Genomic DNA, 19250 nt, shown 5'->3' with positions numbered 1-19250 from the left:
GGGTGGAGGGAGGGTGAGCAGGGCGACAGGGGAGGGTAAGGGCCCGACTTTTGTACACGTCAGATTGAAATTTAGCGTGGGATTTCAATGAGCCGCCGAACTAGCGAGATTACCTCCGTCGATTGATACTCTCGCGACGTTATTTCGCGTTTCGCGACTCGCAAGGATGACGCATCGATCCTTTCCATCTTGCTCTCCCTCCGCCTCTCTCTCTCTCTCTCTCTCTCTCTCTCTCCTCGTCATTTTCTTTTCATTCCCCCCCTCCCCCTTTTTTTTTAATTTTCGAGTTTTTCCACGCAGAAATCTCGCGTTCAATCAGCCCGAAGTCCGGAGCGCTGCGGCGGATTTGTCGCTCCTCGAAAGTTTACCGATCGCAAGTTCGACTCGCTCGCGTTTAATTTGCCCTTCGGCGAGAGCTTAGTCGCTCTCGCGAGAGCTCAACTTGGGCGCGCGACCCTTCCCGGCTGAATAATATAATATATAGCGCCGCCCCAGATATAAACTGATTTGCATTGCGCCTCGCGAGATAAAGCTGCGACGGCTTTTGGCCGCGTGCTTTTCGTGCTTGCGAACTTGGGGATCCTTGAGAATCTCGCAGTCGAATTCTGTCCTTTACTGAAAGCGCAGAACTTGGCTTAAGTATATAAGAAGTCAAAAGGCGGAATTTTCGCAATTGTTATTTTTATCGTGACGGACAATTCGCAGCGCATTATTGTTGATTACAGCCTGCGAATGTGTAATTTCCCTGACGAGAGATTATTTTTATCTAATAACAAATAGAGCTCTAGAAAATCGCAAAAGAGAGAAAGCCTGCGTAAGCCAACGCAGATAAGGCGTGAATTGTTAATTGTGTAAATTCGACGATAATTACACGGTAAAAAAACACTTGTATTTGTGATAAAATCGGTCCACTCTAGTCCTTGTTAATATTTTGTGTTGAATTTTTAACGAATTCGAGTATTATAATAATTTAATATAATATGTGATTATGTTATTTTGTATAATTCATGTTCAACATTTTTCACAATTAATATTGAAATAATACAGTTTATGATTAAGTGAATAACACCAAAATAATTTTAAAACGTAAATTTTTCAAGAAACGAATGAAATACGTATCAATTTTTAACATATCATAAATGTTAATTTTATTGAAAAAAATATATTTCCACGGTTTGCTTACATTCGTGTCAATGTTACGTTTTTTTTTACGCACATTTTTTTCAATAATATTTTAGCAAATTCGGTGCATTGCACTAAATTACTAAAAGCTGCTATACATGAAATCGGCAAAGTTAAATGCAGAAGCATATAAATTTACTTTACTTTAAAGGATTAAATACTCAAAATGATATTATTACGTTATCTAATAAAATATACACGTATAATTATTTTATTGTCAAATTATTATATAATTACGTTATATAATTATTGTATTTAAATACTTTATATATGAAGCACAGCCTTTAATGTGTATTTAATCCAATATATTGCGAGTGACCAAATTTATCATTTGCGTTACTTTCTACAGGATTGTCACAAATTCCTCATCCTGAAATTTTATAATTTTTTCCTGACATTTTTGCCATACAAAATTTCATGATTTTCTCTTCAATAATATTTGAAAATTATTTATATTTTTTCCTGATTTAGAAACTGTCAAATATTTTGTTGAGATTGCAACTTAACAATGTAAATTACTATTAATATTGCTGAATGCTGAATACTTGTATTTAGTTGTCAAGTTGGTTGTATTCTAAAATTGTATAGACGTGCAAATATTAAACTTCTTTAAAGTCAAGAATTTTAATTTTTCAGAAAATTTTGCAAAATTTCCTGATTTTTCTCTGATTTTTCTGACATTTTCCCGATTTCTTTGATATCCGATTTTGTGACAACCCTGTTTCTTAATATATTTATCTTGTGGTAAATTGACACAAAAACTTGAGTGGACCGTGTAACACAAAATGAAATGTTTTGAATTTAACGTAAATTTTCCAATTGTATGCGTCGATTGTTGACTCATACAGTTTTTCTTTCCACCTGTCACTTTTACATTCGCGACGCGGTGCATTTCCGGAAGCGAACGAATTGCTCTCTCTACGTCTTTCTGATTAGCCGAATGAATAAAAATATTAGTCGAAGTGGAACGTCGCGGACACGAAATGCATATCGAACCGGCTCCATAGATACGTCTATAAATTCAATCGCGGTGGGATCGGTTTAAAAATCCATCGGAAGTCGCGTCGATTAATCTGGAGAGCCGATTCGGTTCGAAGTGCCGTGTAATCGAGATGCGCCTTCTTCTGAAATTTATTCAAAATTCACGTCTGTTCGCCGCCGAGGGATCGAAATAGCGCGCGTCGACTTCGATTAGGATCGCGCATTATTCAACAATCCACCGGAACGGATTAGATCGATGTAAAAGCGAAGGCCGATTAATTAATTCGATTGCGCTGGATAAGGAGCTGTTCTTCATTTAATCATCGGTCCCATCGAGACATCTGTTTCGGGGTGTCGATCGAATCCGGACGAATGTCTGTTCTTTCCCGTGTCGCATGATCGTCGAATTAAAAAAAAAACAAGTTAAGATCCATGACTAACTGACTTGAATGTACTGAAAAAAAGTCTTTTGTATTTATGATTATAATGCATTACAGAATAATTATTAGAAGCTTCCCTTTTTATTGTTATTACTGCTATAATGTTGGTAATAAAAACGACTGTAGTTTTATAGTTGTTTTCCCCGAAAACGACTATAGTTTTATGGTCCCTGAAAACTATTATGTTTTTATTGCCGTTTTCGCGAAGAATCGTATATCCTTTTTGGTATATATAAGACTATAAGTATAATTATATTATTACTAATCCCTGGTAGAAATTTCATGCATTTCTTGAGCAATTACTGGACAGTTATATTCGTTTAATAATTAAGAAAAAGTACTTAGGATCCCAATCAAGACGTAACGTTTTACCTGCAATTACTGTTCACAAAAGATGCGCGAAGTCTTAACCCATTTACTGAACAAAAACAAGGCAATAGATAGACTACGCAGTATTTTAACTAATAATAATAATCCATTTATTCTAGACAATAACTAGGCAAGTAATTATGCAAATTGCACATATTTTTGCCAGGCAAACTCAAGTTCTCGTTCATTTCCTGTGCAATACTTTTACAATTAATGAAAATACTGGACGGCAATTGGATGAAAATGTCAGGAAAACCTCATTTCTATCAAGGAACGTTAGAGCAATAAGAACTATAAAAATAGAACTTTTAACCGTAATTATTTGTCATGGAATTATAATAACAAATATCAAAAACTGTAATCTCAATGTACTTCTCCGTGACGACTTCCGCGCGGAACGCTCGCTGCAGGAAAATTTGGAGAGGATAAAAGTGATAAATTAATTAGGAATGATGGGACGTCGTGTTATCGTGGACTCGCGATTTTATTCGGTGGTATGTAAGCCGGATACAGATAATTAATTTAATTGCACGAAATTACGCTCTATACATTTCACGTGCGAGGAAATTCAATGCTGTGGATACGATCTCCGTGCGAAACTTCGTACGCGGTGGAGAAGATACTAATAAACTTAAGCAGCGCTAAAATTCTCACCGATATTATTGTACGATTTGAGTGACGTCGTGAGAAATCGTCGAAATATTCTCGCCTTCCCGATGTTCTTGTAACAAAATAACGTATTCCCGCAAACACGTTTAACGGAAACGCTATTAAGCTCGATGCTCGAAAAACCACAAATCGACATCCAAATTGATGGAATCTATCAATCTCGATACGCCGAGCAAGAGAGCTCTTTAAAGTCTTATGCCGAACAGCTGCCGTCATTATTAATTTCGCTCGGTCCAATGACGGAAATTCGTGACCCAATTTGTATCTGAGAATTATTAAAGGACCAGAGAAGGAGCTTTGTATTATTCCGTATTTTTTTTTACCTCGCGAACTCGAAAAAAATATGAAGATGTCTTGAGAGCGCAAAGTCGAATTAATTTGACCCGAACGTTTTCGTTCACGAATGGAAGTGTGAGCTTTTAAACAACGGATGATAGAGTGAGAAATAAAAATGCAATAATTTCTTCTGAATTAATAATAATATAAAGAAGAAGGGGGAAAAATCATTCTTCAACGTGGACAGATGTGAGTTTTGCATTTCTCGGGGTCTCTTCATCGTTGAGATTCGCGGTGGTCCGGAAGCGAAACTAGTTTGCCTTATTGTCGTCGATGGAAGTTTACCGTCGAAGCACACGGTGCCGAAAAGAAAAGAGGGACGAGTGAAAAGAAGTTGCGCCGAGAAGAGAACGTTTGTACTTGCGACTATAATACTTGCTCGGTAAAATAATTGTGGGTTAGACGCTCCATCTTTCATTTCTAGTTGAAGTTACTTTTTTCCGGTATCAACTATTATATTTTTTTTTTCTACAGAGCGACGAAAGGTTTGATCATCGAATTTTGTGTTTACAAAATCAAAGTACAATAAAATATTATAGTTATTTACAAGAAGAAAACAGATTTCTAAGAATGTTAATTATATATTTTATTCAATACCAAAACTAATAATTAACCCTCAAAATGGCCATCCTTAGCTTTGATGCTTTCGGGAGCGCATTTTTCCACAGATAAATTTTCCTGGGTAGACTGGAATAATTATCATCATGTTATGGTAATAATAACTAAATGTAATCATTTTACAACGACATTAACGACTATTAATAAAACAGAGCTTCCAGCCATAATTATTTTACCGTGCGATAACAGAACACAAATTCCAAACACTTTCCTCTGAGTGCGCCGTGACGCGAGAAACGCGAGACGCGCGAGGACTTGAGAAGCGCCGGACTAAGCGAGTAGAGCGCGAATCGCGGATCGCAAATGTATAATATATCTCGGGTTCGCGTGGAGAGGGGTCGGTGAAGTCCGAGGGGGGGGGGGGGTAGGATTAATTACTATTATAATGAATTTCATATTACCATAGGAGTTGTGAAACTGCGGATGGTGCGAGTCGATCCCGGTTCCTGGGTGGTGCATGTCCAGCATGGCGTCCGGCTCGCCTCCGCTCTCAGAGCAGTTGCTCAGGGCTAAAACCAAACCGATAGACACACACCTTGCGTTTACACTTCTCATCAGTCTTATTTGGTATCGTCGAACCATTAGCCCGTTTATAATTTCTTTCTCTGTTTGTCCCTCCTGATTCCGTGCCCGCCCGCCCGTTCCTTCCCTCGCTCGCGCGCTCGCAAACCTCCGGATTAAGCCCGGCGATCGTTTACGTATTAAATTGTCAAAGGGACAAAGTTCCTCTGTGGACCTTTCAAAGCTTCGGGAGAGAGACACGGAAAGGGCACCCGTCGATGTAAATAAAACAAGATTCGATTCAATTGAAACAAAGCGTCTCAAAGTGAATCTAAAAATTCCGAATCCCGGTAACTTGGAGAATTTAATGCCGCGTGAATCCAAATACTCGAGAATACGAAGATCCGAGAGACCTAAAATCCGATGATTCGCAAATCCGAGGATTTGGAGGACCCGAGGGAGGATCCGAGAATCTAAAGTAACCGAAGATCTAGTTATCCAAAAATCCAAAAAAAAAAAAAAAAAAAAATCCGGAGAATTCTCGAACCCGGTCATCTTCGAGCGCGCGAACTGTAGAAACGGCGGTACGTTGTTTTCTTTTCTTTTTTTCTTTTGTGCGAGCCAGGAAAGGAACGGTGCGGAGAGCGCGAACGGAGAGCACGACGGTAATGATTGAATTGAAAAAAAAAAAAAAAGAATTCATGATGGTGACGATATCGTTTCCGAGCGCTCTATTTCGTTAAGATTGAACCCACATTGTGCGCTAGCTCCTGCCTCTCTTCTTTGCTCAACGGAACAGATACGACAAGATCACAAAAAACGGAAAAGCACACTTCAAGAAAGAAATCATAACAACATAAAAACGGGGCGTCGCACACTGACTTAAGGCTCACGTAACTTATGGTAAAACTAAAGTAACTAAAATGTAAGTAACGGTGGCGGTATCTTTGCCGACCCGATCAATCATCCCCCACGACGTTGACACGTCGGAGGCTAAGTTGGGATTGTTAGGAATATATCAGGTAACACGCAGAAATTTGAGACACCAGGATTTTAATTCTTTCCTCTCTCTCTGCCGAAAACAAAACAAAAAATTTGCTGTAACTTCGTTACTATCGTTACACCACTTGAAAAACACAACGGTTGTCTCATATTTCTATTAAAAAATGCTCTTTTTAAATTCGTGCTAGATGGAAAAATAGCCGATATAATGAAAAATAGTGAAAAATTCGATTGCGTCAAAGATACTGCCACGTCGATTTTCTACAAATTCCAAGCGTTTAAGTGTCTCAAAAAAAAATATATTTTGTTGGGGAATAGCGGGACGTGGGACGGGGACGTGATATGAGGTCGTAGGTTGTTGTCCCTGGTAAAACAGAAAACGTAAAAACAGGGGAAAACCAACTAAATCCAGCGTTCAATCGCAGCGAAATATACAGGGTGCGAGAGGAGTTCCCCGCGTGCGCTCGCGCGACTTTTTGCAAAAAGAGCGTCCATTACAGAATGGGGGAGCGTGCCAAAAAGATGAAAAGATTCTTGCAATTTTTAGTTACAATTTTTAGATACGTCATTTTGCAGGATTTATCGGAAAAGTTCGAACGTCTTTGACGGCAAAATATAATTGAAGGGTTTCTCACAAAAATAAGGACCCCCAGAAAATCAGAAATGCAATGTAGGAGAATTTGTTAAAGAGTCTGGTCTGATTGGCTATTGTAAATAAGAAACTGACAAAAAAAGCCACATGGCGTTGTGATTATGTAACTTGACAGTTAATTAGTATTCATAAGGAATTAACGTGGCGGCGGTGAAGTAACTTAACTTAGACTCAACGTCGCATCTCTGGTCTTTTTAGAGACTGTATAACAAAAATCAAATAAATCTATTTTTTTTTTTAATCTAGGTTATGGCGCCACTCTATCTGTCTCGTTACATCAGGAACAATTGAATAGAAAACGGGAAATTTCAAAGTTTAACAATTGCCATGGACATTTTTAAGAGTTAAGAGTATTTGTAAAATTTTGTAAATAAGAAGTGAAAAAAATTATTGCTGTATACTTAAAAAAATAGTTAATCCTTCTTCATCTTTATCAATACTAATGATAAAGGGTTTTTAATTATGTTTTTAAGAGGTCCACGAAATGTTAATTAAAGCCTAAAACTATATTGATTTCCGGAGAAAAATTATCATATTTGCACACTGAACGGTTTGAGAATTAGAATTTTTTTGTTTCACAAACAATTCAACTTTTTCGACTTGATATTTATTTTTGTGAAAAACCCTTCAATTTAACGCGCGTTTCGAACAGTTTCTGTCCAGACAAAAGGGACATAACTACTACCTCCTATTTTTCTCAAAATTCTTATTTCCTTAATAAACTATTATTTCACCAGTTTGTGAGGAGAAAAAAATTGACGCACATCCTTTCAGCAATGACCGGCTCATTTTGCGATTCAGGATTGAAACGCCGCGAACGGGGAACGATCCTCGCGTCCTGCAAGGCGCGCGGTATTTCTTTCACGAGCGCATCCTCGATCGGAGACGAGGAAACGATAAAGGACTCGCGGAGTCCTTCGTGGTGCGTTTGTCTATCCGTTTGGTTAGATCGAGACATTTACATTTCCGCGCACGAGCAGGAGTGCCGTCCTCGGACGGAGATTGAATCGAGAGATGCTGTGTCCTCTCCTTCTCCCTACTTTCGAGACTCCCAGCTGGCATCTTCTGTGCTGGCGTCCTGCCGACGATCATCTTCGGACGACGATGACGACGACGAGGAAGGAAGACTGTTTGCAAAGTTGTATAGGCGGGGGACGAGGAGAATACAAGAAGAGGAGCCGCACAGACTCGAAACGAGGAACGAAAATCAAACGAGACGTTATCATTATCGAGTCTTGTTTTCTGTTTGATTCTTTTTGCGTGAAGATTCGATTGTGAATCGTCCTGCAAAGGGAGTCTTTCGCGAGGAAATACGGAGAGAGAAGTATGGAATTAACGAGAACCACCTAGATGCCTAGAAAGTCTGAGATGTGACGTATAACCTGATTGGCTGTTAAAGAATATGATCTAATTAGCTATTAGTTTCCATTTACAATTCGAAACTCAGATAATTTGCATTTGTGATGTCATGTAACTCAGTTGAATACATATTCCCTTTCACCCTGAGAGATTCGCAAGTGAGATTCAACTGAGTTTTTACCGACAATCTGCGCAGAGACCGTGTGTTTTATTGAGTTTTGTTAACTCACGTTAAAAAAAGTGAGGTTATATAAAACTTATATTGTTATGCGATAACTTTGTCTCCAATATAAGCAAGTAGCGATGTCATTATCTGAGTATAAAATGCTCACATTACTTTAGACTGAGTATTGTGTGAAAATGGAAAGCAGCTATAATTGTAAGGCACTAACATGGCGCTGTGATCACGTGATTTAGGCAACTAATCAGTACTCATATTGGGTATCCATAAGAAACTAACATGGCGGCGACGAAATAACTTAATTGTTGCATGTCTGGTTTTTTTTAGGACTCCAGAACCACCAGAACCACCGAGAAAATGAATGAGAGACTTTGGTTTTTTTTTTTTTCATTCTCGTCGCGCTCATTTATTCGCGAACTTGTCCGTTTTGACACAATCGATCAATCGATATTCGAGAAACAAATTCATTGTGCCGATTTCTTATTTTAAACGCGAGATGCTGCTGTCTGCAACGCATTGTAAGAATCATTCGCGGGAATTTTAATGGCGTCTTCGTCGCATATATATAACCTCTTGAAGTGTCTCTCGAGTAATACTTTATGTTTGTCTAATTAAACATGTTGACGTGAATTATGCAGGGTCCGCTCTCGATATTGCGCGTTAATATTACAGGTGACAGTTATTTTTGCCGCTTTCGATCCCATATTTAGCGGTAATCATAGCCGTTGATTTTAATCTATCATGAAGGTATGTGTGTCAAAACAACGTAAATCGATGTAGAGCGTTTCGTTCTCCAGAGGAGTGTTGACCTGAACAATTTACTGCCTTATCCATTATCGATATCTTCCACCCGATCTTTTCACCTGAACAACCTGCCGACCTCGGGGATCTTAATTCTTGAACAATTCTAAAACGGCTTTTTATCTTATCACGCGCCGTAGTAATTAAGCCCCGAGTTCGATTTCTGCAAAGAGAAAAGAATATCAGTAGGAAATGGAGCGAAAATGGTGGACGCTTCTCTAAGATTTCCACCGCGTGACACTATCCGCCCTCCGAATTTCCTTTTCTCACGGGCCCCCTCCCCCCCCGCGCTCTCTCTCTCTCTCTCTCTCTCTCTCGCTCTCCCTCGTTCGTACCACCCTACACGCGAGACACGTATGTAACAGTTGCGAACTACGGCGTGTATACGTTGTACAACAGAAAGCCGGTTCCCACTGAACACCCCGTTTCTAGTATGTGATGGAGAACGAGTGTATGGAGATAGAAGAAAGAGGGATGGAGAGTCCTGCAGGGGTGAGAAAGAGGGGGGGGGGAGAGAGAGAGAGAGAGAGAGAGAGAGAGAGACTAAGTGTGGCGTGCGTTGTGTGCGGCCTACATACATATACGGGGTGTCTCGAGCGTCCTTGCTGTCTTTCGGTCGCCAAAGATTCGCGTTTGTCTTAAAAGGATATTGCACTAATTACATGAAAAACTGCGAGAAAAACTCCGGTGAGTTGGTTTTCACATGCGATGCGACGTGAATACGAAAGGTGTCACATACACTCAGAGAAAAATATAGTTTTGACAATTACTAAATTAACAACTCTAATAGTTTAAGTACTTGCGACTAGTTTTAGAAAAGTGATAAGAAACTAAAGTAGTATTGAATATCATATTTTTCTAGTATTCGGTACCACTTCAGTTCTTATTACTTTTTAAAACTGCTTGCAAGTATTTAAATTTTAGAGTTGTACTTTATAGTTGCCGCAACTATATTTTTTCTCACAGCGTAGACACCGTCAATAATGCATAGTTTTATGGTGGATCGAAGGTGTAAAACTTGTGCTGACCTATGAAACACTATACGAGTAACTCAAGAACTATTCACTATTAAGCCTTGTGTTCATAACACTTTTTGTTCACCACATTATAAGTTATATTATGTGTGAAAACTAACTCATTTCACCCAATTTTCTATATAATTACGAGGTCCTTTGTGCGTAGACGAACTATGGTATATATGGTTCATTGAAAGTTTAAATACATCGGCGAGTTGATTTCGTCGATGGCCAAATCTTATCTTTCGGATATTCGTATATTTTGTGCAAAATTTCGATGTTGGTTTTGATTGCCCGAGAAGTCCTTTTTTTTTTATTAAAATTCTACAATGGGAGGAGATACGCGACCTTAAAATGGGTACTTTTTGTAAGTACTGGCTGGATGAATATATTCGATCGAATTCACGGTCAGAAATTTTTCGCTGCGGTAGAGGGCACCCTGTATATCGCATGCGTGACGTGGTGGATGAGTCAGCTGGTGGAAGTGGTATCCGAGAAATTCGTATCCGGAAACTTTATGGAAATACGTGTACGCCAAAAAGCAGAATGTGCTACTTTTGGAGCTACAATAATAGTCGAACGATTATCAATATTTAATCGTCGCATGGTGGAAGTTCTATTGTCTTCCATGTACTTTTCTGTCTTTAGACCATGGCATAGAACAAGGACTTTTAGCTGTTTCGAACTACAGCTACTCAAATCTCTCCTCGATTCGGTATTCCTCGAATTTTCTGCCTCTCTCCGTGAACAGATTCATTTTTAAGTAACTGAAGATACAATTTTTGTATATATATATATTATATATATATATATATATACAGATTTGGCCATAAATATAGCACCGCCATAAATTGACATTTCAAATGTAACAAAAAATTAATTGAATAACAGTTTTATTGAAAAATAATATTTATTTTTATAATTTGTTAATTCTTCGACTTTTATTATCGCCTTTTGCAAAAAAATGCGATAAACTGAGAGTGCTTTATATTTATAATCAAAACTGTATAAATATACATATCACTCATTTGCTATAACGACACAATTAAAGAGTTTCCAAGTTTGAATATTTTGAAGCATTAAAATTTTGTAATGTTAATTTTAAAATGCAACTTTGCAATAATTATACAGGAATAGAAGTACGTACGTTTTTCCTTTTTCTCTTTTTGCTCTTTTTCGCAAGCAATTAAAAAATTATCATTTTTTAGTCGTGCCGTTGTTGAATACATATTTTTATATAGCTGTGACTTTTTTTTAAGCGACCAAGTGTTTATAAGCCCCGGCGTTTTCATAAAATCTCTCTGCAGCTGTCCCACTAAGCGAAAATAAAAAAGAGAACGGGTCAGAATTATAAAACTTTTAAATCGCGCAAATTAAAAATTTTTAAATTTTATTTCTCAAAAGCTTAAGCCAAGCTCCACATTTCAGAATTCAGGCGGTTATTTTCAGATTCTTGAATCCCTTTTTCGAAATTACACTTTTTACCACGGAGAATTAAAGCAGTAAATATTAAATTGATCAATTAAGAGTGTATTTTTGAGCTGACGTCTATAAATAAAAAAAAAAAAAGGGACAGGGATTAATTTAAAACTAATTCGCGAAAATAATTCTCCCGGGAAAAGAGTACACGGGGCAACCCTCGAGTAAGTTTCCCAATTAACTTCACCGTCTGAATTACGGATGGATGAAAATATTCACTCGCGTGCGACGTCGTCGCTGCGATTAAGAGGCCTTCGTTCCAGGAGAGCAACGCTTATCACAAAACATACCAGTGTCACCTTTCGTTTATCAATGATCTACTTGAAACCCAACCCGACCCGTCCGTCCCCGCGTGGGAGCCTCTATCGGGTTCTCTAGCGACGCAATAGCGCGGCGGGCGCATCTCTGTTGTGTGGATGTATTGTACGATGAAACGCGAGCGCGCGAAAACGACGATATTTCAGTCATTCGGCCAACCTGGCTCCAAGGTGTCGGCGGACGGCATGCGGGCGATCTTGTCCCATTTCACGCGCGGCGCGCATCTGCCGAAATTCCGCGAACGTGGTCTCCCTGGTGAACCGAATTACCGTGTAGAATTGTCGCATCGCGTGAAACAGAGGATTTGAATTAACGCAAGTCCGACTAATGTCGCGATTATAATTCTTTCCTCGCGCATCGTTAACTACTATCTACTGAAAAAAGAATCTGGTAATAACTACCAAATTAATTGAGTAAAATAATTTCAATCGAATGTTTAATTAGCGTAGCTAATAATAATTTTACTTTTCTAAGTATTTTTTTTATCCAATACAATTATATAATCAATCATTTTATAATAATTGTTAATTATTTAGAAAAATTATCTTCATTACATTAAATGAACATTCAATTGAAATTACTTCATTCAGTATTTGATATAATATTATCGAACGTTTTTTATCGTACATACAACTTTTAAGTTCAATTTATTGCGTTTTCTTCGAAGGCCGTAAAATCTAAGGGAAATCTAACAAAATATTTTAAAATAGAAATAAATAATATTTTTCAATAAAACTGTTTTCCAATAAAATTATTTTTGGTTATACTAATGGAACATTTAAATTGAAATTATTTCATTCAACATTTGGTAACTACCAAACTCTTTTTTCAACGTATATTCAACTTCGGCCATAAGTACAAAGCTCAATTTATTACATTTTCTTGAAAGGTGGTAATAAAATCTAAAGGAAAACTAACAATATATTAAATTGGCATAGAAAGATTATTTCTCAATGAAATTGTTTCTAACTTATTTTCCGTTAAATATATAACGTCAATTTGTGGAGATGCTTTACACTTTTAGTCAAGGGGCTGCATAAATGTTTAAAAAGGGTTATTTGATTATTTCTGTATTTTTTTTCGCAATTTATATGTGCTGTATCTTATTTTTCTTTCATTTTTCATCACGTTAATTTGTGGGGATGCTTCATACTTTTGGTTAAAACTATATAAATATTTAAAAGAGAAAATCTCTGACTATTTTTGTCGCTTTTTCACAATTCATGTGTATTATATTTTATTTTTCTTTCATTTTTCATCACGTTAATTTGTGGGGATGCTTCGTACTTTTGGCCAACGCTGTATAAATGTTTAAAATAGAGGGATGTCTTTGACTATTTCGCTTTTTTCATCATCTATTCATTTTCCTTCATTTTCCATCACGTCAATTTGTTGGGTACGCTTTATACTTTTGGCCAAATATAATTGCAGAAATGTTTAAAAAATTGGGAAATATCTCCGAATTGTCTCCGTCGCTCTTTCATAATTTCACATATATCTATTTTATTTTATCCTTCCGTTATTTTCATCGATTCCATTAAATCCGATATCTCTTAATGATTTTGCACGTCGTGAAACAATGCATTTGATATTTTAGCGCTTGAAAAAAATGCTATCCTAGAAAGGTTTAATAAAACATTTGATCTGCCGTTTTTTTTAAATTATCGCAGATTAATATTTGTTCTCGATGACAGTCGCGTAATTTCGAGAGCAACAGAATTATTCAGGCGCGCTACTTTTTTTAGACGGTCTGCCCTGCATACGCTTCGAGATACGGCTTCGTCGTACTTGGTCACGAGCACACGTGCCAGCAGAAAAGTTTACCGTGAGGCATGAAAGCCACGGTTGCGTTCTATCGGAATAGCGTAACAGCTGTACGACGAAAGGTGTTCATTGATGTGACATCTGCACCTCGATTCCCCTTCCCCTTCCCCTTCCCTCCTTCCCGCCCGATGGAACGCGCGTTTTAGTGAATGACCTCTTCCTAGGCAAAAAAACCTATCCCGAAAAAAACTCGCTCTCGTTCGGGGTAAAAAAGAGAGACGTTAAAACAATGTCAATTTATCCCCCTTTGATGTACAAAAGGAGATTCAGGATCTGTTAGATTAGAATTAGAGGGATCCGATTTTTCCATCAAATCGGATTCGTTTGATGAAAGAATGGAAATTCCAGGAGGAACGAAAGGACTCTTCGTAGGGTTAAGGACGGAGATTTAAGAGGGTGAAGAATTGACAAATTTGTTTCAATGGTCTAGGAACTGGAATGTCCACGAAAGGATAAGAATTAAGTTCCGAACTCTAAGGAACTTGAGAACTTGGGAAGACCCGGGGTGATCCAAGAGGGCAGACACCAAAACTCCGGCGTCTTGTCAAATTGCGGACAAGCGAATAAGGTTTTAACGGGTCGAAGCACTCGATTTTAATCCCCCTCCCCTCCCCTCCCCCCCTCTCCCAACAATGCGGGCCGAGCGAACTCGCTCCTCAATCGGTGATTCAGGTCTGATTCTATTAATGTAAGATTAACTTTAATCTCGCTTTAACTTATTGTTTATCCTTTTCTCATTTTCACACCGGAAAGAGTTTAGTTGCATTAATTGTAATTCTGAATCTTGAATCTATTATAACTCTAATTGAGATAACCAGAATTCTGATTGATACGTAATTAGAATTTTCTGGTTCGTCCATTTTCAATCAGAAATTTTTCTCAGTGTGAAATTAGAAAAGGATAAAGATAAATTAACCGGGATTAAAATTAATTCTACATCGTCGTGGAATCGGGTCTTGTTACAAAAATACAGGATTGCCACAAATTCCTCACCCTAAAATTCCACAACTTCTCCCTGATTTTCAAAATTTCACGATTTTCTCTGATGCTTTTCACATATTTTTTTGTATTTTCATCCTGATTTAGGAGTCGTCAAATAAGAGAGCATTCAATTGACGATGTAAATTATTATTAATCCTCAGTACTCACAAAGGGTTAACGTAACACCCCCTCCCCCCTCCCCCGATTTTCATACTTCAGATGTTTTTTTCCGATCTCTTTTCACTTATTGCAAAATATTTTTTGTGCTACGACAGTTTAGACTTTCAAACTAAAAAATTCTTCTATTTCTGAAAAAATAATTTAATTTAATTTAAATGAATGTTAGTTCAACATCTTAACACTCGGAACTGTAAGGCGCTTCGTATTTAATGTTTGAATATTTGAGTTCCATTTCCAATCAGATTGTTAAAAAATTCTTTTTATTTTTCAGTCTTCGAACGGTAGATTAAAAAAAAATTAGTTAAAATCGATGCACTACAATCTGAGATACAAGCGAAAGAAAAAAACGCTGGGTTACAAATATCCGGATGTGGGTAGACAGGGACTTTTTCGAGATGTGGGGTACTGAGAGTTAATATTGCTGACAATTATCGCTTGCATTTAATGTGCAAATTAAGTATTCCAAAATTGCATAAGTATGTGATGTACGCAAATGAAACTACTTTGAAAACCAATATTAATTTTTCCAAAAATTTTGCAAAGTCCCCGGACCGTTTTCAATTTTTCCGAACATTTCCCTGATTTCCAATTTTGTGGCAGTCCCGAAATAAATATGATAAATTCAGCCTCCCCCCCCCTTCGCCTAGAAGAGGGGGGGGGGTTGGGAGTTTACCGAGATTTATCAGAAATTTCGCGGGGAATAAAAGCGCGGGAAGGGATGAGCGAGGATAGAGAGCGGGAGGGGACGGGCGCGTTCCCCGCGAGCCGACGGGACATCCCCGTAGGAACGACGACGGGCACGCGGGACACGCGGGGGCGAATTCGTGCTATGCCCGACATGTGAGCACGCATAGGGCCTCTCCACACCGCTGGGTGTCGCGTTTCGGCGCGTGCTGCTGCGCGACACAACACCGTGGAAACCGCACCGATACGCGCGAAGGATACATTACTTCACCCCGTAGAGGCGGTACGGGAAAGAAGGTTCGAAAAAGAAGAAGCGAAGTGTCTCGAATCCCTTTAATTAATTAGACTTGGGGTCGGACGGTGATTTTGTCCAGGTTTTATGTTCTTGAATGTACATCGCATGTAATACGCTACACTATGTTAAATCTATAGTGTCAAATTTAATCTAACTTAAGTTTCAGTTACTAAAACGATGGATGAATTTGACACCGTGTAGCGTCAAATTTTCTATGAAATAACGATGTAGTGAGTTGGCGACTTAATTTGACACTATAGATTCAACAGTGTCCCAGTTGAAAAAATTGTGTTTAAAAAAAACCACCCTCCGCTGGCAACGTGGAATATTTTATTGCTTCCGTCAGCAACAAAGGTTTTTTTTTTTTTCGAGAATCAGAACGAATTTTTTTAACTGTTCCGGATCATATAACAATCTGAAAAAAATTCTAGCGTACACAGTTGAAAAATTTGTGTTAAATATTTTAAATGTCCCAAGCGGGCTAGCGCCAAATTTTTATGCTAATTTTACACAAGATGAATATGTTGGAGAAACAAATGTGAACAATTCACACAAGAAACGTCACGTTGATTCGAATTTGTCAGCAAACTGTGGAAATATATTCTTTCAGCAAAATTAATTAATTAATGATATTTACATTAAATTAGCACGTATTTTACAATATTCATTTATCTTAGAATTTGAAATACATTATTTTCAAGTTACTTGTTCACTTATTCATAAATTTTATTATTTCGACTCTTAGAAATGTTGAATACTAATTTAACCTAAAAATATTCAAATAGCGTAATCAAATTGTGTTAAATTGATACTCGAATATATTAAAAGTTAAATATAACATTTTAATAAAGACTTACAAGTAAATGTTTTAATACAAATGCAAAATGTTTTTACTGCGTACGAAAATTTATAATATATGTAACGTACGTAGTATTTCTGTATGCGGTATTATCCGAGAATAACATCCCAGAAAGTGGCAAAATCGTAAGTGAGCGCGTTAAATTTCGCTAGTTATAAATTCGGCTTGGATGAAATTTATCGTTAAATCGAGGTAAGGAACGCGCAAGATGATTAGCTTCTAATTTAGCGATATCGTGCGGTGCGGTAATAAGGAGCTCGTGTGAATAATTATGTTACGAGAATCCAAGTCAATTTGCGAAGGCTAATTTTCCAGTGATTTTTCCTGGACGCGAACGGTTTCGTTTCAAGAATTTTCGAAAATTTTTGGCTCACACGAGAGAGACTACTTGAAACTATCTTTCTATAATGAATTATATTTTGTCGTCTACCATGCATAAATGTTTAATTGTCTCTGCAGAGCTGGGGGATTAAAATCTGTGACACAGTTATTGACGCTGTATCTGTAAAGACTCATTTAATTTATATTAATTAGAAGACACTAAAATTAATTTCGAAGAATCAAAATGATAATAACTCGTACAAAAGAAAGAATCAGTATTAAGTACATTTTAATAGGAATATTCTAAATTTGCAAATGTAAAAAAAATTGAATAATTGCTTGACGTTTTTAACAAAGAAATTTCTGATCAAATGAGTAGACTCACGTCAGTCAATGGGTTAAATAAAGGAAAAGAAAGTTATGTGGTAAAAAAAACGCACTTTTAAATCAAGGATGAGATTAAATCGGATTTAATTATCTTGACGTTAAAAACAACATTAACAATCGAATTGCTAATAAAACTCGTGTCGCCCTACGCGTAAATTCGAAGTAAGAATTACAGTAATTCTTATCCAAGTAATTCTTATTAATGAAATTAGTCGTTGGGAGTCCGGTGTATGTATCTTTAAACGTCCAGAGAAAAACTTTCCTCAACTCCTTTCTGACCAACTACGGAGACTCGTAACTTTATTTAAAATAGAAAATAGAAGTACGGACGAGAAGTTCTCGCGCTAAACCAGTACTAAGCGAATTCCACCTTCGATCTTGCAAACTTGGAAACTCAAAAATTCTCGTTTACGGGGACGCGGCGCGGTATTGATCGCGCTGTTAAAAACACAAACGTAGCTCGCGGTAGCGCGATGTAACTCCGTGATAAGCTTCGTGAGACAGGGAAACGACACAGCGGTATCGATTCTTTTTCCTTTCTTTTTTTTTTCCCCCTACTAGCGTCCAGTGCGTGTAAGAAGACACGTGTGCGACTCGGCGGACCGATGTAAGACTCTAGAAATGCGATGTCAAGCGTTGACGTTGAGGAAAGACGGCATTAATTATACGCGACGCGTCCGCATTTATTGCATCAGTTTCGAAATTCGATGAAATTCTCGCGTCTCGCAGTTCGCCGTGAGAGGCCCTTTTCGTATAATATTCGGCATAAATTTGGATTTTCGGCTCTAAGACTCGTTTTGGATTTGCACGGTTCGAAGATTCGATTCTCTATAAATTTAGATCGCGCCGAAATTGTAACAGTTTAGCAGATAATAACAGATCGTTCTAGCGATTAAAGATAATGTTACACTGCAATACTCGTATTACACGGTACGAGAGTCTTGAACTATTTAAAAATTTAATCAGATACAGATCTGAAAATAATTTTGATATAATATTTCTCGCAATAAGTTGTTTACAGTGTTTTTTTTCTATACTAAAAGCATTATTATCAGTTTGGCGATCAATTTAATTGTCATATTATTTTAGTCTGCAGTCTATATATGATTTTAAATTCAACAATAAGCGGGGCAATTTATATAATTGAAAGATATATATTTGGAATTTACACTGAAAAAAAAAAAATGCTACATTTTAATAAATATTTGTTTGAGCAGTTCTAAGTAAATATTTGCTAAATGTAGACATATATGTGTTTGATACAAAACCCGTTAATTTGATTGAACTATTATTTTTTATTGCGTAAATATTTATTTATACTGTAAATAAATGTTTTTCTATTTAAAGAAATATGCATTGATATCTAGTAATTTTTTTTTCAGCATAAAAATATTAAGTGTCGAAATCTACCTTCGATCGTTATTGACCCTTATTTATTTGAAAATAACTTTCTTAAGCCACATCAAAATAATTATTTAAGACGTTTAAGTTGACTGCTAAAATATTTCAAAAAATTTTGCACTGCCTTAGGGACGATCTATATAATTACTTTGACGGTTCAGCGAAATTATATTTTTACATCTTTTGCGTATCTGGCAAAATTTTCAGATATTCCAAAGTTTCCGTAGACGTACGGAAAAAGAAAGCTCAGTACGAACTTTCAAAAACGGTGGTTGCGTGGAGAGCTAATCCGAAATGGGAGTCGCGAAATGGATGTTCGTGAATCATCTAGGCTGGCTTAGGAATATTGCACATGGGGGATACATCTGGCGAAAGTAAATAGAAAGACACGAGGAGCTCGCCGCGACTAATGCA

The 19250-nt window shown here is 37.3% G+C and overlaps 1 protein-coding gene across 1 annotated transcript in view; it reads right to left on the bottom strand.

Moving 5' to 3' along the window:
• The window catches only part of LOC108754728 (hepatocyte nuclear factor 6-like), a 112650-nt gene that overhangs the window by 85207 nt on the left and 8193 nt on the right, over positions 1-19250 (bottom strand). The window contains exon 3 of the mRNA XM_018497260.1: positions 4997-5104. Within this exon, the coding sequence (XP_018352762.1) occupies positions 4997-5104 (108 nt within the window). The remainder of the gene's footprint in view (positions 1-4996; positions 5105-19250) is intronic.

The sequence above is a fragment of the Trachymyrmex septentrionalis genome, unplaced genomic scaffold, assembly GCF_001594115.1.
Source record: "Trachymyrmex septentrionalis isolate Tsep2-gDNA-1 unplaced genomic scaffold, Tsep1.0 scaffold119, whole genome shotgun sequence".
NCBI classification, from domain to species: Eukaryota; Metazoa; Arthropoda; class Insecta; order Hymenoptera; family Formicidae; genus Trachymyrmex; species Trachymyrmex septentrionalis.
This window is presented reverse-complemented; position numbering and strand designations above follow the sequence as displayed.